The following is a 17,493-nucleotide window of genomic DNA, read 5'->3' on the forward strand; positions in this document are numbered from 1 at the left end:
TGTGCATGTGTGGTGGTGGAGGTGCCTTGCAATGTTGCGGTGCGTTGACCGTGCCATTGACCTGCCGGGCCCGTGTAACCGCCTGAGGCCGCCCCACACGACCCATCCTCGCGGAGCCCCGCCTGCCCGATTCACTGGGCCCTGCAGCTTTTAAGTCCGACATCGCAACACAGCTAAATCGCTGTCATCATCTTCGCCGCCGCTCACACCTTCACTGGCTGCCGTGCCAGCTTCCCGTTCCGCTCTATTGGCCCTGGCCAAGGCCCTGGTCCTGACACCGTTGACACGGTGGCTGACAACTGGTAAGCAGCGGACCTGCTGGTTCACATACTGACAACTTGACTGGAACTCTTTTGCCACCGCCGTCCGACTGTCCTAACACCTTGTGAAGCGTTTATAGTGCCTACGTGCCCCACCTGGCGTCCTGGCCCCACACGGCCACACCAACTTACGCACAAGGCACAATGACCTGGTGCGTCCAGCCGCCCACAGCTCAGGTGTCAAATGAAGTTACGTACCCGACCGCATCGTGCGATGTGTATGCGATATGCCCCCGCGGAACTACCGCCTTGCCGAATCTCTGAGAGTTTGAAGCCATACCCAGCCAAGGCAGCCCTCACCTCTCCAAGCGGCTGGGCCCCTAACAGTGGCCTCACCTGTAGAGAACCCGCATGCCATTTGCTTGCACAGCCATTTACTCATCCTGCTCACGCCGTACCACGCTGACCAACGTAGACTGTGAGGAAATCTCCATTCCACGCTGTGGTCCCATTAGCGCACCACCGGCAGCCCCTGGCCGGCCCATAGGTCGAAGCCGCCTGCCAGGTTCACCAGCTCGCAGTAGCCCGCCTGCGGCGCGTCAGCGTGCGTGTCCAGGGGAAGGGGTCAGGGCAGTAAACCACGATATAGGCAACTGACTCAGACGTCAGCGTCGCAGTGCAGCAAGAGTTTGGTGTCGAGGGGCAGGCACGATGGCACACAATCAACCAAACATTCGCCTATCATGCATGCGTACTGATCTTTGTGAGCTATCCAACACAATGGTCAGCCTGTCAAGGATTAGCAGGTATTCGGCCAAGACACTAGAATGCAAGGCACGGGGAACACACAGCGGGTGGACCGTGGGAGTTGCGGGCATCTGCCCCAAAGAGTGGATGTAGAACGCTATCAAGAGCCGCGATAAGCTGGGCCACCCAGAATCGACCAAAACCCAACACAGGCCCTCACCTGGGACAGCAGGTCAATGGCCATCAGGGAACGGCGCCCCGACTTGCAGCCCTGGCAGTTGAGGCGGGGCAGCACAGGCATTAGCACGATACAAAGAATAAATAAGCGCTCAAACCCGCAGAACCAAATCTGTAAACGACTATGCAACGAAGCCGCCACACCCCCGCAGCTCCGTATCCCCGCCGCTTCGGAAGCCCCAGTCCTCAACCCTGAACCCGACCTGGGTCTGGGCCATGGGTGCACACTCACCACCACCAGCCGCTCCTGCTTGTCTGGGAAGGCGGCCTCCACCGCCTGCAGGAAGCCGGGGTTGGGCACCATGCCGCCCGGCCCGAAGTTGACCACCGGCACGTTCACCGCAGCGGGTGCATGGCCGCCCGCATACTCCTCCGTGGTGCTGCGTGTGGAGCACCGCGGGCAGTGGCAACCAACAGTGAGGTATGGGAGGGGGCAGGGGTGATCGGGGGTTATGACACTGTAGCGCTTGCGCCACTGATCGCCTTGACGGTGATCTCCCTCCCCTCAAGACTCCAGCCGCCAGCGACCTGTCTGAGCCATTAGCTTCCTGTCGCCACGTTATCCAGTCTCCCGTCCCCATCCGTACACCCGCCGGCGCCCTCACCGCACGTCCAAGTACTTATAATCCTCCTGCAGCAGCTCCTGGGCTTGCTTAGGCATCACGTCCTGTCCACGGTGGGTGTGGGGCAGTTTGTATGGTGGGATGTGAACTCGGTGTATGCACGGCACGTACCCGCAGAGTTCCTGCACCCCACTCTACTGGCAGTGCTAGACAAAGATGACGTGCCTCAAGGACCTGAACAAGCGCACCTGGGGGACAGGCACCTGGCGCATGGCAGGGCAGCTGACGTGCAGCCGGCGGGCGACAACGGCGCGCCTGCGCAAGTGCAAGTAGCCAAAACCTTTTGACAGCTGCCCGAGGCAAAGACAAACGCATTGCGCCTGATGTCGCAGCACTGTGGGCTTTGAGCATCAAGCATACGCTCATTCACAGAGAGCGTTAAAAAAACCAACCCGAAGGCGGACGAAGGGCGAGCAAGAGAGCGAGCCAGCATGGTTGAAGTGGGCAAGCAGCTTGATGAAAGTTCAATAGTATCAAGCGAACAATAACAAATAGGTTGTCCTGCAGCCACTCATGCACCGCATGCCGCCCGGCATGAGAATGACGCCAGCAGAGTTCAAATAAAACCAGCCTCGCTCTGCCATTACGTTACATACTCGATCAGTTGATTGCTTGATCTTGAACAAGCGGCTGCCAACCGCACAAACGATTGCAACACTCGTTGCCCGCGAGTCCACCAGAGAGCCCAAGCAAAGCCCATCAAGTGACCTTGTCTTTACTGGCGTTTAGGAGACCTGAAGCTGGGCCCCGTGGCACATAGTTAGCGCCAAGATGTCCTCGTTCAAGATGCTCGGTGCACACCGTTCGCAGCTTGCGCAGCGTCGCAGCACGCAAGGATGGCGTACAGCTGCAGGTAGGATTGTCCAGGGCGTTGTGGGCTCGGCGAGGGACACCCGGACTTTTCCCAGCCGCTTGGGGGTTGTGTGGCGTGTGGCCCTGCGCGCGCCACCAGTGGACCCCGCCCCAGGCTACTGCCGCTCCAGTCCCTGTGCGGCTCCTGCGCATATATGCATGTTCCCATAACACGTGTGGTGTTGTGAATATTTCAAAGGAAGTCTTGTGTTGTTGGTTATGTTGTGACCGCCTTCTAGTAGCTGCCCCAGGTCGTCTGGCAGGGGCCCTGCGACAGCCCATGCACCGTCCCCAAGACCTCGTGCAGTCGTGCCCCTCACATGCTTACGCGGCAGCCCTCCACGCCACCTAGCGCCCATGCCTAACACCTCCCCCTTATGCCTTCATGTGCAGCACTCTGCAGCCCTCGCGCCGCACGCCGCGCCGCACGCACTGCGCGCCTGCTGTGCCGTGCGGAGCAGGAGACCTCCACCGTCACCACTACCACCGCGACGGAGGCGGCCAACACCTCCAACGGCAACGGCAATGGCAACGGCGCCGCCGAGAAGGTAAGGCTCTCATTAGCGCGCCTCCTTGCCATGTCTCTTATGTCTCCTATCCGCACGCCTTCCTGCCATGCAACAGAGTGCAGACACAACGCACGCAGGACTGCCTCCAGCAGAAACCACAGGCAACCACAGTATCACCATGCTGTCATAGACAAAGATTCGCGGCCCAAAGCTGGAATCTGCCCCTAATCCTACCCTGCCTTCCCTCCTTCCTCCCCCTTTCCCTCCAGGCCTCCCGCGGCGCCGGCGCCTTCCCCTCCGAGCTGCTGTCTGCCGAGGAGCTGCCGTACGTGGCGCCTGACGACAGCGCCAAGTTCTGGACCGGCTTCAAGCTGGGCTTCGCACTGCCCTGGCGCCGCTTTAAGAAGGACTCGGTGCTGGCGTTCAAGGTGGGGGGAGCAGGGGGACATGGGGGCAGCGGCGGAGGAGCGCACCTCTGGGGGGCGCAGTGGCCATCCGCATGCGCTGGGGGGCGTTGGGCTGGGGTGACAGTTACTCTGTGTCTAAGCCCAGGACTGGGAAGGCGTGATAGGCGTGGTTTCACGACCTTGTGGTGTGTGTTGGCGCGTCTGTGCTGTCCCTGCGTAAAGTGTGTAAGGCTGCAGCCTTTGACCCTGAGCATGCGCTCCGTGCTCCTGCCCTGCTGCCCTCTTTTCTCTCAGTCTGTGCGTACAAGAGCATTGTCGATAAGAATGTGTGCCTGTGTGTGTGCCGCTACAGCTGGAGGGCGACATCAGCGACCAGGAGCGCACCTTCTTCGACAGCGGCACCTCGCTGCCGGCGCTGTGCCAGGCGCTGCGGAAGGCGGCGCTGGACCCGCGCATCCAGGTAGGCGTGTGTGGAGGGTGGAGGGTTGACGGCAGAGGGTGGAGACGTGAGATGGAGGCGGAGTGGGAGCAAATAGCTGGGAGGCGGAGGTAAGCTAGGAGGCGGAGGTGCAGAAGACCAACCGGGGGTGCACAGACAGGCTCAGTTGCTTCATGTACGATCCTGACAGAACGCTCCGCGCTTGATGCATGCGACCTGCCATTCAGGGTGTGGCCATTGAGATTGCGCCGCTGGCCATTGGCTGGGGCAAGGTGCAGGAGATCAAGAGGTGAGCCAAGGACGACTGGGGCTGCGCCCTTCCCCACCCCACTTTACAGCACCCACCCCTCAGTGGTTGTCGCGGGAGAGGACTCCCTCATGTGCTCTCCCGCGAACTTTGCAAAGGAGCTGACGCTGCCTGGTTCCCGCCCACATGACTTGGGTGTGGTTTTGGATACAAACACACACACACACACACACACACACACACACACACACACATAAAGTCCCGCTGGCCCCGCCCCCGCCCGCACAGGCACATCGACTACTTCCGCGCCAGTGGCAAGTACTGTGTGGCCTACATGAAGCAGGCGGGCGAGAAGGAGTACTACCTAGCCACCGCCTGCAGCGAGATGTATGCGCCGCCCTCGGCTTACCTCAGCCTGCGCGGCTTCGTGACCGGAGGTGAGCGCAGGCGTACCCCTGGCCCGGAGGGCCCGTGGGGCGGAGGATTAAGGGGGAGGCAGCGGGGACGCGGCTTGTAGAAGGGCAGATGGCAGATTCACCATCACCAGAGCTTGAGTTGATGCAGGCGGTTTGCGGCGCGTACACGGTGGCTGGTACCATGAGAAGGCAAGACGTACAAACCTCGTACCCTGCGTGTACCACAAAACTTCCATGCGGCCTGCTCCTCACCACTAACCACCACTACCGCCACGACCACCGCCGCGCTCTGCCCGGGCCAGGCACCTTCCTGCGCGGTGTGCTGGACAAGGTGGGCGTGGAGCCGCAGGTGAAGCGCATCGGCGCCTACAAGTCGGCGGGCGACCAGCTGCTGCGCCGCACCATGGCCTCGGAGCAGCGCGAGCAGCTGGGGGCCATCCAGGTGGGTGTCTGGGTGTATAGGGGGTTGCAAGGATGTTTGGAAAAGGGCGGCGGGTTGCAAAGATTGGTACAGCAAAGTAGACAGCAGGCGGGGGGAGGCGGCGTGCGGAAGGGGGGGATGTTATATGCCCGAGCCCAACGCAGTAGCTCCCAGCAGTCAAGGAATCGGGCGGGCGGGCGGGCGGGCGGGCGGGGGCGGGGGCGGGGGCGGGGGAGGCGTGGTGCCGTTGCGCCAGGTCAGGGCTAGGATCAGTGTAAGGTGTATCGACACGGCTGGGTTCCGGTCCACCAACACTGGTGACCCTTATTATCTCACACCCACCTCAACCCCACATCACCCCACACCCCACACCCCCAGGCCGACGTGGTTGAGGAGTTCCTGCGCCAGGTGTCCACCGCCCTGGGCAAGAGCCGCCAGGAGGTGGTGGAGTTCGTGGAGGCGGGCGTGTACGACACGGCGGCGTTCAAGGCGGGCGGCTGGCTGACGGACCTGTGGTACGAGGACCAGCTCATCAACGAGCTCAAGATGAGGACCACGGGTGCGTGGCTGGGGGTTGCAGGGGTGTGAGCGTTTGTGGAGCTGGGATAGGGCTGCGCGAGTGCGCACGGTACCGTATGGGGTCAAGCGATAGGGCGGAACAGCCGTGGCTGTTGGCTAGTGCTGTGAGTTCAAATCGATCCACAAGAACCACGAACCTGCCTGCACCTCCTGATCCTGCTGTTGTCATATGTATTCGCGACTGATTCCCGCAACTCTCCCACGCACACACGCTTCCTATAGGCCTGCGCCCGGTGGAGGGCGAGAGCGAGCGCGACAAGGAGAAGCGCGAGAAGGAGCTGGCCAAGCCGCTGCGGCGTGTGGGCCTGCGCAAGTACAGCTCCGTCAGCCCCACCGCCTTCCCCACCCTGGGCACCGCGGGCGGCAAGAAGCGCATCGTGGTGCTGCGGACCAGCGGCGCCATCGTGGGTGCGTGGCTGGGCGGGCGGGCTGGGAGCGTATCAGGGGATTCATCAGGTCAAGCCCGGGCGTCAAGGGACCCAGACGGAGGTGGGGTTCAGGCATCGGCGTCAGCCGTTGCATGCTACCGCGACAGATGAGTACGTAGGCAAAACAGGCTCGCTCCTGCAGGCTAAGGGCTTGTTGGAGTCCCAATAAAACCGCTGTCTGCCTCTCCTCCTCCCCTCCCTGTCAGGCAAGGCCAGCTCCGGCTCCGTCATCACCCCGGACGGCGTCATCCCCAAGCTCCGCGCCCTGGCCAAGTGAGAGGCGTCACCTGTGGATGTCCATGCGCCGCCCCAATGCTGCTGCTGCTAATGCTGATGCTCCTGCTGCTGCTACTTGTTCGGGGCAGCGCGCACATGCTTATTAGTCTATCCCTCACGCCCACGGCCGCGCCTTCACCGCAGCTTGCGAACCCACCAGCACTCGCTCACCCGCCCCCGACCTCGCCCCCTCCCCCACACACATGCCATACCCTTCGCCTTCTGCTCCCTCTTCTCAACCCTGCTCCGTTGATCTGCTGCAACGACCTGCGAACATCATCTCGTCTAATCGTGCATGGAATCCCCACCGCGCCTCACGCCGCGCAGGGACAAGTCGGTGGCTGCTGTGGTGCTGCGGGTGGACAGCCCGGGCGGCGACGCGCTGGCTGCCGACCTGATGTGGCGCGAGATCCGGCAGCTGGACGCCGTCAAGCCCGTCATCGCCTCCATGGCGGACGTGGCGGCCAGCGGCGGGTACTACATGGGCATGGCGGCGCGGTGAGAGGGGGAGAGCGAGGGGGAGCGGGGAGAGGGAGAGAGAGAGGGGGCGGAGGGGGCACCGGGGAATGGGTAGTCAACACCAGGTTCATTCAAGGGGTACCATGGGGAAGGCGGTGTACCAGGCGGTGTCCTGGGCGGTCTTGTCCGATCCCAGGGTGCGAAGTTTCAGGGTGGGTTTCGGGGTGGGTGCAAGGGTACACAGGACTAAGTTCCTTGCCGACTTGAGTGCCTATTGCCATCAGTGCCAAACGCCTGGCGCTGTTTCAATTCTTTTGCGTCTCCCTGCCCCTCTGCTGTTGCCCTGCCGCCCATACAAACAGTGCCATTGTGGCCGAGCCGCTGACCATCACTGGCTCCATTGGGGTGGTGACGGGCAAGTTCAACCTGTCCGAGCTGTACGCCAAGATCGGGTAGGGTGCTGGGTGCTGGCTGGGGCTGGGCTGTCATCTCTTGCCTGGCAGACCCTGCGCCCACACGCCCACATCCATACTTGCCACACAACTCCCTAATTCCATCCTCTCCACCCTTGACCGAATCCCACAGTTACAACAAGGAGCTGATCAGCTGGGGCCGCTTCGCCGAGCTGCTGGCCGACAACAGGTCCTTCTCCAAGGAGGTGCGTTCATTGTGTGTGTGTGTGTGCATGTGTGTGTATATGTGTGTGGACTGTGTGCATGTGTGTATATGTGCGTGTACAGGCCGTAGTTACCGGCCTGTCTGCACTTGTGTGCGCGGCACTATGGCTTTCTCTGTCAGCCTACCCGCGCACGTGACACGTGTTTCATGGCCACTCGACGACTTCCATGACATCTGCCATGGCTGGGTCCCTTCAACGTACCACCCCAGGTGCCTGCCGCAAACCTGCTCAACACGCCACTCCCCACCCCGTTTCTTGGCCCCCTCAGGAGGCTGAGCTCTTTGACGCCAGTGCGCAGCACGCCTACGAGTCCTTCCGCAACAAGGCGGCCTCCAGTCGCGACATGGACGTGGAGGACATGCAGGCGGTGGCGCAGGGCCGCGTGTGGTCCGGCAACGCCGCAATCAAGGTGCGCTCGGCGGCCTGGCCGCCCAGAGCCGGGGCCCCGGCAGCGAAGCTACTGTGCTCTTGCGTGTGAAGAAGAAGCCGCGTCGGGTTGTTGTCACTCGGCACAGCCCTCGCCACACCTGACCTCAATCCCACTCGACTCACACGCACCTCTTTTCGTACCCCGTGTCCCCGCTCCCCCCTCACACGCCGCTCAGGTGAAGCTGGTTGACGCACTGGGCGGCGTGAACCGCGCCATTGCGATGGCCCGCCACGCCGCCGGCATCCCGGCAGAGGAGCCCGTCACAGTGGTGGAGCTGGGCAAGGTGCGGCCCTCGCCCACCGCGCTGATCGGTGAGTTGGAGACAGAGAGAAAGGGGGAGAGGAGTCGGTGACATTGGGGCCCGTGACTTGTGAGGGAGTGGGGAAAGGGGAGAACGAGAAGATGAGCAATAGAGGGAAGAGGTGGCGAACGCTTGCCCGGTGCTTTGTGCAGTCTTGGGTATGGGCCGCAGCTGCCGCATGGGCTTGTGACCCAAGTGGACGCCCCACGTGCGCTCGTCACCACCTTCCCCTCCCTTATCGACCCACGTTTGGGTTCCACTCCCATTGCAGGCGGTGGTGCCATGGCGGGCGCCCTGATGCTGACGTCTCTGCTGCGCGGCCAGTCGCCCGCTGACGCTCTGGCCTCAGCCGCCGGCGCCTCCGCAGCCCTTGGCATGGGCATGGGGTCACTGAGCGCCGGCGCCGCCGTCGGCAATGCGGACGCCGCGGCGGCCGCCGCCGCGGCGGCGCCCGTGGTGGCCGCAGTAGCACGTGAGGCGGCGGCCCTGGCGGCCGTGCTACAGCCGGGGCGCGCGGCGTACCTGCTGACGGATGTGGATGCGCTGTCGGTGGCGGCTGGCAGCAGCAGCCTGGGCGGTGTCATGGGCGCCAGCAGCCTAGGCGGCAGTAGCAGCGCCGGCAGCAGCAGCAGTGGGGAGTTCCTGGAGGAGGGTGGGTCGGAGGGCCTGCTGCCGTGGTGGTGAGAGATGTAGCTGTAAGTGCACCTGTCGCTGCTGCTGATTTGTTTGGAAGAGAGTGTTCTACGCATCTGTAAACGTGCGCGCGCGTGTGCAGGACGTTAGTGCGAGAGAGATGACATGAATTCGAGAGTGTAGCGTTGCTAGGTGACATGTTGTCGTTTGTGCGGTTACAAGGCGATTTCGTGGGCTCATGGCTGCAAAGCTGTCACGCGGCGTTCAGAGTGATCGTGTGACAGCTGGAAACCAGATGCGGCGGAGGGGGTAGAGCGATGTTAAGAGTGCGCCATCGCTCCATCATGGCATGAGAGAGTCTGGAGTGCATACTGAATTCTTTATGAGGCTCGGAGTCAAGGTGGTAAGCAAGATTGAACGGCGATAGGGGGTTGGCCCTTCCACCGCAAGGCGCCATGTGCGTCCATCTTTCGAAGACCTCCACGGCAGTGCACGCGTATGCAGGCGCAGCGCGGTTTGACGTGCTGTTGGTGTAATTTCAAAGGGGAAGCTGTCACGTGCAAACCTAAGGGGAGATGCACCGGGCAACGATGGGAAGGGCGAGCTGGTGGGCGCGTGGCGTACGCCGTGGCGTGCGGATTGGGCCGACGAGGCGGTTCGCGCCCCAGCAAACTAGGGAGTTACCCGATGCCTCTTGCCTTATTACCAGTGTATTTTGTAGATGCACGGTCGAGTCTCTCCTGTCTCTGAAGGTGTGTGCGCATGCAGTCCTTATAAGACGTGGCCAACTCAAACCAGTATGCGCAACATGATGGTAACAATTGAGGTATCGACTGTAATGGCAACAAATGGGGGGCGCTGCAAGCGCTGAGAGAACCCGCGCGCAACTTGCGTTCGGACCCAGCACGTCTGCCAACGATGGCAGCGGCAACGCAAAGCAACGCGGCGCAAAGCCATTACTACTCGTCGACTGGACATACAGCAGCGTTATCGGGGACACAACGCACAGAAGCAGCGTCAAACGGAAGCGCAACGCTGGGCAGGTGATTCGTTTCATAAATAAATATGCATACCTCATTCTAATTGTGTCCCTTGAAGGAAGTGGGTTCTATTATGCGGTGGGCACCTTGGAGGGCGGCAGCCGCGCACGCACAACCGATGTAATGAAATGTATAAAAATTTATGGCTCTACAGGGACCGTCCTACAAGGGCGAAGACGATGAAGTCCATGTCCATCGAGCCGCAGGTGCGCAACCTGCGCGATACGGGCCAGTAATGGCCATAAAACCTGCTTCTGGTTTACATATGTGGTCTGGGCAAGAGCTCGGAAAGGGCGTGACCCTGAAGTCCCGGTTGGCCGGTTCTCAACGGCAGGCGCCTCGCTCCTTCTCACGCCTTCGGGCCCTGCTCCCGGCCTATGCCAGTGAACTTGAGGCCGCCTTCACAGCCTTGGGTCTCAACGCGCCTTGGGGCCTTGGGGGACTGCTGGGCAAGTGGATAACTTAGGCCCTCTAAGGCCAAAACCGCACAACTCACAACGCTTAACTCTGCGGACCTACAAGCGCCCGCGCCGGGCAACCCCATTCACTGCTATCCCTGCTAGCAAGCAAGTCATGAAACACCCCCGCACTTATCACTGTGCAGCTGCGCGCTATGGAAGCCATTGGCCGTGAGCGGGCGTCTGCGGACTTCAATGTGCGGGGCCCCCGGCCAGACTGGCACGACACGCGGCCGCACGTGCCGCCGCGGGAGCCGCTGGTGGCATCAGAGTACAACCCGGTGAGTGGGTTGCGGTCCTGTTGCTGAAGCAGGAAGACTATGCGGAATAGTTCGAGGAGTGGGGAGGTCGGAATGGGAGGTGAGGAAGGGAGGAAGCAGAGGGAAGGTGGGCGGGGTACCTTATGACAGCGAGAGGCCGGAGCTTTGACAGCGAAAAGCCGGAGCAAGGTCAGATGCGTGCAGATCACGTGCACATCATGTTGATGGCCACTGCTGCTTGTCGCTGGCTGATCCGGCGCCGATGCTCACGGAAACCATGTCGTGCGGTAACCCACTTGCCCACCCCAGCGCCTGGACCCGAGCCTGAACCGTGGCTACGTCAAGCCGCGACCCGGCGGCTCCGGACTCAACGGCGCGGCGCGCGTGGCCGTGCCGTCACCCGGCGGCGGCGGCGGCGGCGGGAGCGTGTCCCTGTCAGACATGCACGGCACCATGGGCGGCGAGCGCCGCGCCTGGGGCTCCAACAACCCTGCGCCCATCAACTTTGCGGCTGGCGGCGCCGCCATTGCGTCATCCAGCGGCCACCTCGGCGGCGCGTTTGTGGCGGGCGGTGGTGGCGGCGGGCGCATGGCGCCTGCACCGCTGAGTCCCTTCAGTGCGGACATTGCTGAGCTGCGGGGCGCGCGGCGGCTGCGGCAGTACATGAAGAATGGGGCGGGAGCAGGCACCAGCGAGTCCGGCCTTGAGCGTGAGTGTGATGGTGAAACGGTGTGATGCTGGGTTTGGGGCATGCAGGTGGACGTTGCGCTTGGCAGGGATGCACGTGCTTCTTGCGTGGACAACCGCCAAGCCCCCTGCTGAGCTACCTTCCGCGCCTCGCTCACCATGACAGTGCTGACGGACCATGCTGAGGACTGGGGCCAGCTGCGGCAGCACCAGCAGCACCAGCGCCACATGCAGGAGGCCGCCTGGGCAGACAAGTACGGACTGCCGCCGCCGCCACCACCCGTTGCAACCGCTGCCTCGGTGGCGGCGGCCGGCGGCGGCGGCGGCGCACCCGCGGCATCTGGTGCGGGTCCAGCGCCATTGACGAATGCAGGCTCAGCGCCTGTGGTGTACGTGGCAGGCGCGACGCCGCCGCCGGCAATGTCCCCCGCTGCAGCACGAGCCGCGAAGGCCGCCGGCGGGCCCTGGATGCTGCCGGCTACAGCGGCAGCGATGGCGGCGGCCGCCGCCGCGGCGCCGCACCTGGGCAGCGGTGGGCCGCGCTCCCGGGCCGCTTCTGAGGCCGCGACCAATCCTGCGCCCGAGCGTATCGTGCTTGTGCAGTTCCCTGCAAAGGCCGGCGTCGCTGCTGCAGCTGCTGCCGCTACGGCAGCCGACCTGTCCGAAGATGATGGCGAGTTCGGGTCTCCCACGTCCCCAGCGGCACGACAGAACCGCCGCGCGAACTCGCTCATCGTCGGCAGCAGCCGCCACTCGGCGGCAGCCGCCGCAGTGGCGGGGCTGGGAGCGAGCTCCGGCCCTAACTCAGCGTCCGGCGGCGTCGCGGGCAGTGCTGGCGCTGGCACGGCGCTGCTGCACCCTGCCCTTAGCTCGCTGGTGGCGTCGCAAGCGTCAGGCGCGCGTGGCAGCAGCACCGCCCCTGGCGGCGCCGTCGGCGCTGTGGGCCCGGCACTGGTGCCCACAGCCCAGCCAGGCGCAAGCAGCTTCACTGCCGGTCGGCCAGGGCCGCTCCGCGGCGCCAGCACCGCCACCGCGGCGGCGGCGGCCGCCGCCGCGGGCGGCTCCCGCTCCGCCAGCGGCGGCTACAGCGGCAGTGCCGCCGCCCCGGAGCCGTCGCCGCCGCTGCTGCCGCCCACGGGCTCCGCCGCGCTCACCACTGCGGCGGCGGCAGCAGCCGCGGCGGCTGGGTTCGTGGCGGGCGTGGAGCGTGTGCACACCACCTACGCACTGCCAAGCCACGCGCTAACCACGGGGGCCGACAAACTGGACCTGCGCGCGCTTGCCAATGCGGCGCAGCTGGTCGAGGTGGTGGAGGTGGTGCAGGCGCCGCGGCTGGCGGCAGCGCAGGGCCAGCAGGGGCATGGGCAGGGGACGGCGGGTCCCAGCCCGCAGCTCGGGGGAGGGCCGCGCATGCCACGTTTCAGCCAGCACAGCGAGAGCTCGCCCATGTACAGGCCCACGGCGGCCAGCGGCTCCGGCGCATCACCGAGCTTCGCAGCAGCAGGCGGCGGGGGCGGTGGGTATGGGGGCGGTGGCTACGGCAGCGTGTTTGCGGGCGTGCAGGCCCGCACGCGCCGCCACTCGACGTCCGAGGCGCTCAGCGCGCCGCCGGGTAGCCTAATGGGGCGCGTCCCTGCGCGGGTGGCTACTACGTCGGGGGCCGTGGTGGAGGCGGATGGCTCAGAGCTGTTGGCTCCATACGGGGAGGGTCTGGACGGAGAGCCCCTGACGCCGCACGACGGCTGTGATGGGAACGTCGTTCAGTATGACGAGGCGGCGACCGCGGAGGAGGAGGAGGAGCGTGACAGCAGCGGTTGTAGAGGCAGTGGCGGCGGCGGGGTTGGCGCTGCCGCAGCAGCGCACGACGCAGCGCTGCACCGCTTCCGGGCCGCCGCCGGCGCGGTGGTGGCGGCGGCGCGCTGGAGGCAGGTGGCGGGCGTGGGCACGCAGGTGACGCCGGGCTCCTTCTCTCGGGTGGCGGAGGTGGCGACGGATACGGCGGCGGCAGCCAAGCCCCTGGGCATGGTGCCGGCGCTCGCGACCAGCCGCAGCCAGGTGGTGGTCACGGCGGCGGCCACAAGCGCGGCGGCAGCGGCGACGGCGCCAGCTGTGTCGGGCTCCGTTGTGACGCGGCGGCTCAAGGTGCAGGCCGCGGCGCAGCTGCAGCACCACCACCACAACTCCTGGCCGTCATCTGGTGAGGGCGGCTCGGAGTCGACGTCGTTGAACGCCACCGCACACAGCGGCACCGGCAGCGGCTCTGACGCCGGTCGACTGCGCCCCAGCGCCTCTAACAGCCTGCGCAGCAGCCTGGCGGCGGCCGTGGCCGCCTCGCCCGCGCCCGCGTCGCCGCAAACGCAGCTGTCGCAAGACCGGCCCAGTCCGGTCGGGTCCTCGACAGCGCTGCTCCGTGCCATGGCGGGCGGCGTCAGCGGCGCCGCCGCAGGTGCTGCCGCCGCCGCAGGCGCTGCCGCAGGCGCTGCCGCAGGCGCTGCCGCAGGCGCTGCCGCAGGCGGTGCCGCCAGCGCCAGCGGCGCCACCATGGGCATCATCCATGAGGACGAGGAGGCGGGCAGCGAGGATGATGGCGCCGGCGCCGGCGTCAAGCGCCGGTCGGAACCGGGCGGCATCCGAAGCGCTGCCTCGCCGCTGCCGCCCGCCTCACCGCTGCTGCTAGGGGCACTGCCGCCGAGGCCGTCGCCGCACACCACACTGCGCAGCCAGAGCATGCACGTCTTCGGCAGCCTGCTGGGCGGCGGCGGCGGCCCCGCGGCCAAGCCCGGCGCCCTGACCCCCGTGGTGGGTACGGACTCCAGCGCCAGTGGACAGGCGCTGCCGCTGACGGGAGTGGCCACGGCAGCGGCGTCGCCGCTGGTCGGCACGGGCGGCGGCGGTGGTGGCAGCCCGGGCGTGCTGCACCGGCTGCTGGGGGAGCAGCAGCGCATGACCATGCAGCTGCCGGGCACATCTGGCTATCGCCGGGGAGGCAGTGGCGAGGCGGCGGGTGCGGCGGCGTCATCGCCGCCAATGGCGTCGCAGCCATCCCTCCGCCGCTCGTCCGACGGCGGCGATGCCGGGCCGGTCGAACCGGCGGCGGAGCCCCTCCCGCAGCCCGTCATACGGGCTGACATGGCAGCGGCAGCGCCTGAGGTGGCTGGGGTGGACGGCGCGGCGGCGGTGGAGGCGCACGAGGCAGAAACGGCGCTGGCGGCGGAGTCTTCGCTGACGTCGGCGGCGTCGAGGCTGCGGCTGCAGGAGCGCGTCAAGCGCCACAGCTGGGGTGGCACCCTCATGGCCCAACGCAGTGCCGGTAACCTGTCCATGCGCAGCAGTGGCGGCGCGGGAAGCGGCGGCGGAGCCGCTACGGCCGCCCCTGGCGGCAGTGAGGGCGGCGCCGGGCGGCCGCAGCCGCCGCGCGGTGAGTCGCGCGCGCTGCTGGCACCCGACCTGTCATACAATTCGTCATCTGCCGCGACGGTGCAGCCGTCGGAGGAAGCCAGCTCCGTGGTGTTCGGCGGCGCCGTGCCGGCCCCCACAGATGAAGCCAGTGGGCCGGCAGCACAGCCGCCGGCGCACAACGCTACCGCCGCCGCGGCAGCTGCGGCTGCCTTTGCACCCCAGCCGCCGCAGCCACAGCCGCAGCCGTGGGCGCAGGAAACAGTGGTGTCTAGCCCGCGCGCTTCAGGCGCCGGCAGCCACCTCGCAAGACTGGTGGTAGAGGTGCCGGCCGCGGCGTCACCACCGCGGCCGTCCACACACGATCGCTCCGAGTCTACCTGCGGCGCCACCAGCTCACCACGCCCACCCGCCTCGCCACGCAACCCGCAGCCCGCGTCGCCGAGGCCGTCACTCGGCACGTCCGGCGCTGCCACCGGCGCCTCGGCTGTCGCCGCCATCTCGCCCATGGCTGCTGCCGCCCTCACGGCACCTGCAGCCGCTGCGGCTGCAGCCGCAGCCGAGCAGGTGGCTACAGCTACCGCCGCCGTGGCTGCAGCAGCTGACGCTGATGTGCCTGGGCAGCACCGGTTGGCGCGGCCGCCATCTGCGCTGATGGTCCCGGCGCCGCCACAAGGTCCTGCTTCGCCGCGCGGCGGCAGCGGCAGCGGCTACTGGTCACCGGGCAGCCGTAGCGTCAGCGGCGCGAGCACCGCCGCCGCCAGCACCAGCAGTTTGGGCACCGGCGGTGCTGCTGCCAGTAGCACCACCGCCAGCGGCAGTAGCAGTTTGTCGCGGGGCTTCTCTGGCCGTGCGCTGCTGCGGCTGTCTGTGAACAGCCCCTCGAACTCCCTGCCCGGGGAGGCGGCGCCTGTGGCAGCAGCGGCTGGCTATCCCTCATCATCGCCCGCGTCAAGCTCGGGCGAGGTGCCGCCGTCTTTGCCGCAGCCGCTGGCAAGGATGCCGTCCTTGCAGCGGGTACTGGGACCGTCGCCGCTGAGCATTTCGGGCGCGGCGCCGGAGGCGGAAGGCGGCGGCAGCGCCAGCAGCCTCGCGAGCCAGGGGCCTGGCCCGTTGGGGGCGTACGCTGTTGGTGACGCAGAGGGTTCGAACAAGGAGGCAGAAGGGGCCGTTGGGGATGGGGTCGAGCTGCAGTCGTTGCCCAGGTGGAGCGGGGTGCCGCGGTCTGGGTCTGTGCGCTCCGGCGCAACCACACGGCGTGAATACTGAGCGTGAAGCAGGCTGACTCCCTAGAGACGCGGAGGGCTGGATTGGCTCGAACCCCTGGTGCTCAGGCTTGCTTGCTGTGAGTTCAGCTGGTGTCATTGAGAGACCGTCCGGTGCCTTTGTAGACTTGACTTGTGCCGGGGCATGGAAGGGTTGTGACCACTGTGAGCTCAGAGTGATTTTGAGAACTGAAGGCCGCATGGTGATGTATGGGAGGCACACGGCATAGCGACTCAGTACGACAAAGGAGCTCGGGGCTTATGCGCATCATTCATTTATTGATACTCTGTCCCGGTCTAGCGGTGATGTAGTGTCGTTGGCCCCCGCGTCCCACACATGCAGACCCCTCTTCGTTGTTCCTGTGTGTGAGGCTAAGGCTTGTACCGCCGATATGCGAGTAAGGCAGTTGATTTGTGTGGAAGCTTTGCGAAGCAACTTGTCTGAAGTACTTTGCAGGGCTGTGGGCAGGAGGATGCATAAACGTTGGCTCTGACCTTGAGTTCAGTACACAGGCTCATGAATTGCAGGAGCCCTGTGTCTGCTTGGGACGTTACTACCGGGGACAACTTGCTTGGATCCGCTTATCCCAGTGTGTACGCAGATTGCCTGTTGTTACGATGGAGGGGTCCGAGCTTGTGGTGTGTGCCGAGGTGCGGACAGGTGCGGCGCATCTCGTCATCTTGGCAGCGCTCCTCTTGCTGTTGCTGCTGCTGTTCCTGCTACGGAGCACTTCGGATGTTGGCCGGTGGGCAGCGGGCACTGATGGATACACATACGGCGACGAGCATGGGCATGGGTATGAGCCTACGAGGGCCACCAGCGGCACAGACCTCTTCAGGGCACCGCACGCCCGCATGGGGTTGTGTATTGGACCCGCGTACGGTAGTGGTTTGTAGGCTGCGCTGGCAGTTTCAAATGCGTGCTGTAAGAACATTACGTCCACACTCCACAGCTTGCCAAGCATGGCAGCACAGCCAGCGTTAAGAATATTACGTCCACACTCCACAGCTTGCCAAGCATGGCAGCACAGCCAGCGTTTGTGCTCCACAAGCGATCACGTGCGTGTGGCAGTCTATCGCAGTTCCGCACGACATGTGCCTCAGGGTACTGCGTGCAGCAGCTGCCGCCGGGGGGGGGGGCGCACCGCCGCAGTGGCGGTAGCCTGCGCCCTGCAGCTTGTGCGTGAACCTGGGCCCATGCAAGCAAGCTGCTCCAGAGTCCAGAAGACCACGCTGGCACGCTCCCCGCCAGCTAGCAGCCACGTGTCAGACACGGCATGCAGCTGCCATCCCGGCCGGTGTGCGTCACTGGATGGGGTGACAGTGGCGATCCCTCACAGCCGCCAGCCGCCGCCGCCCGCTGGGGCGTGGTACTGGATGCATCGTGACGGCAGCTTGGCGGCTCAGTCGGATCCCACACATGCGGCAACGCGGAGACGTTTTG

The 17,493-nt window shown here is 65.3% G+C and overlaps 3 protein-coding genes across 3 annotated transcripts; 2 read left to right on the plus strand and 1 right to left on the minus strand.

The window, feature by feature from the left end:
* Nucleotides 1-20: 20 nt before the first annotated feature.
* CHLRE_10g444500v5 (uncharacterized protein) lies at nt 21-2,330 on the minus strand. Its single transcript, XM_001690272.2, has 6 exons — nt 2,260-2,330; nt 2,056-2,122; nt 1,850-1,911; nt 1,477-1,624; nt 1,228-1,278; nt 21-849 (listed from the first exon to the last, which is right to left on the minus strand). The coding sequence occupies exons 1-6, from the start codon at nt 2,298-2,300 to the stop codon at nt 772-774; spliced, it is 447 nt and encodes a 148-aa protein (XP_001690324.1). The 5' UTR covers nt 2,301-2,330; the 3' UTR covers nt 21-771.
* A 116-nt stretch (nt 2,331-2,446) lies between these two features.
* Nucleotides 2,447-9,491, plus strand: CHLRE_10g444550v5 (uncharacterized protein). Its single transcript, XM_043066849.1, has 16 exons — nt 2,447-2,720; nt 3,113-3,267; nt 3,498-3,656; nt 3,988-4,095; nt 4,302-4,363; nt 4,610-4,758; nt 5,040-5,179; nt 5,537-5,717; nt 5,960-6,145; nt 6,372-6,438; nt 6,769-6,939; nt 7,263-7,352; nt 7,486-7,558; nt 7,848-7,988; nt 8,185-8,320; nt 8,582-9,491. Exons 1-16 carry the CDS (start codon nt 2,639-2,641, stop codon nt 8,992-8,994), a joined length of 2,313 nt encoding a protein of 770 aa, XP_042920246.1. The 5' UTR covers nt 2,447-2,638; the 3' UTR covers nt 8,995-9,491.
* Nucleotides 9,492-9,626: 135 nt separating this feature from the next.
* On the plus strand, nt 9,627-16,990 carry CHLRE_10g444600v5 (uncharacterized protein). Its single transcript, XM_043066850.1, has 5 exons — nt 9,627-9,986; nt 10,138-10,189; nt 10,588-10,722; nt 11,011-11,410; nt 11,555-16,990. Exons 1-5 carry the CDS (start codon nt 9,862-9,864, stop codon nt 16,051-16,053), a joined length of 5,211 nt encoding a protein of 1,736 aa, XP_042920247.1. The 5' UTR covers nt 9,627-9,861; the 3' UTR covers nt 16,054-16,990.
* The last annotated feature ends 503 nt before the right edge of the window (nt 16,991-17,493 follow it).

Source organism: Chlamydomonas reinhardtii, chromosome 10 (genome assembly GCF_000002595.2).
Source record: "Chlamydomonas reinhardtii strain CC-503 cw92 mt+ chromosome 10, whole genome shotgun sequence".
Lineage (NCBI taxonomy): Eukaryota > Viridiplantae > Chlorophyta > Chlorophyceae > Chlamydomonadales > Chlamydomonadaceae > Chlamydomonas > Chlamydomonas reinhardtii.

Bases quoted from the DNA above. Each gene is read 5' to 3' on its own strand.
- CHLRE_10g444500v5 (XM_001690272.2), bottom strand. From the start codon at position 2,300: ATGCTGGCTCGCTCTCTTGCTCGCCCTTCGTCCGCCTTCGG. The intron at 1,912-2,055 runs GTGCGCTTGTTC...CACCGTGGACAG, and splicing joins GCCAGGTGCCTGTCCCCCAG to GACGTGATGCCTAAGCAAGC. The intron at 850-1,227 runs GTGAGGGCCTGT...GACGCGCCGCAG, and splicing joins CCATTGACCTGCTGTCCCAG to GCGGGCTACTGCGAGCTGGT.
- CHLRE_10g444550v5 (XM_043066849.1), top strand. From the start codon at position 2,639: ATGTCCTCGTTCAAGATGCTCGGTGCACACCGTTCGCAGCTTGCGCAG. The intron at 6,146-6,371 runs GTGCGTGGCTGG...CCTCCCTGTCAG, and splicing joins GACCAGCGGCGCCATCGTGG to GCAAGGCCAGCTCCGGCTCC. The intron at 8,321-8,581 runs GTGAGTTGGAGA...CTCCCATTGCAG, and splicing joins CTCGCCCACCGCGCTGATCG to GCGGTGGTGCCATGGCGGGC.
- CHLRE_10g444600v5 (XM_043066850.1), top strand. From the start codon at position 9,862: ATGGCAGCGGCAACGCAAAGCAACGCGGCGCAAAGCCATTACTACTCG. The intron at 9,987-10,137 runs GTGATTCGTTTC...ATGGCTCTACAG, and splicing joins GGAAGCGCAACGCTGGGCAG to GGACCGTCCTACAAGGGCGA. The intron at 10,190-10,587 runs GTGCGCAACCTG...ATCACTGTGCAG, and splicing joins CCATGTCCATCGAGCCGCAG to CTGCGCGCTATGGAAGCCAT.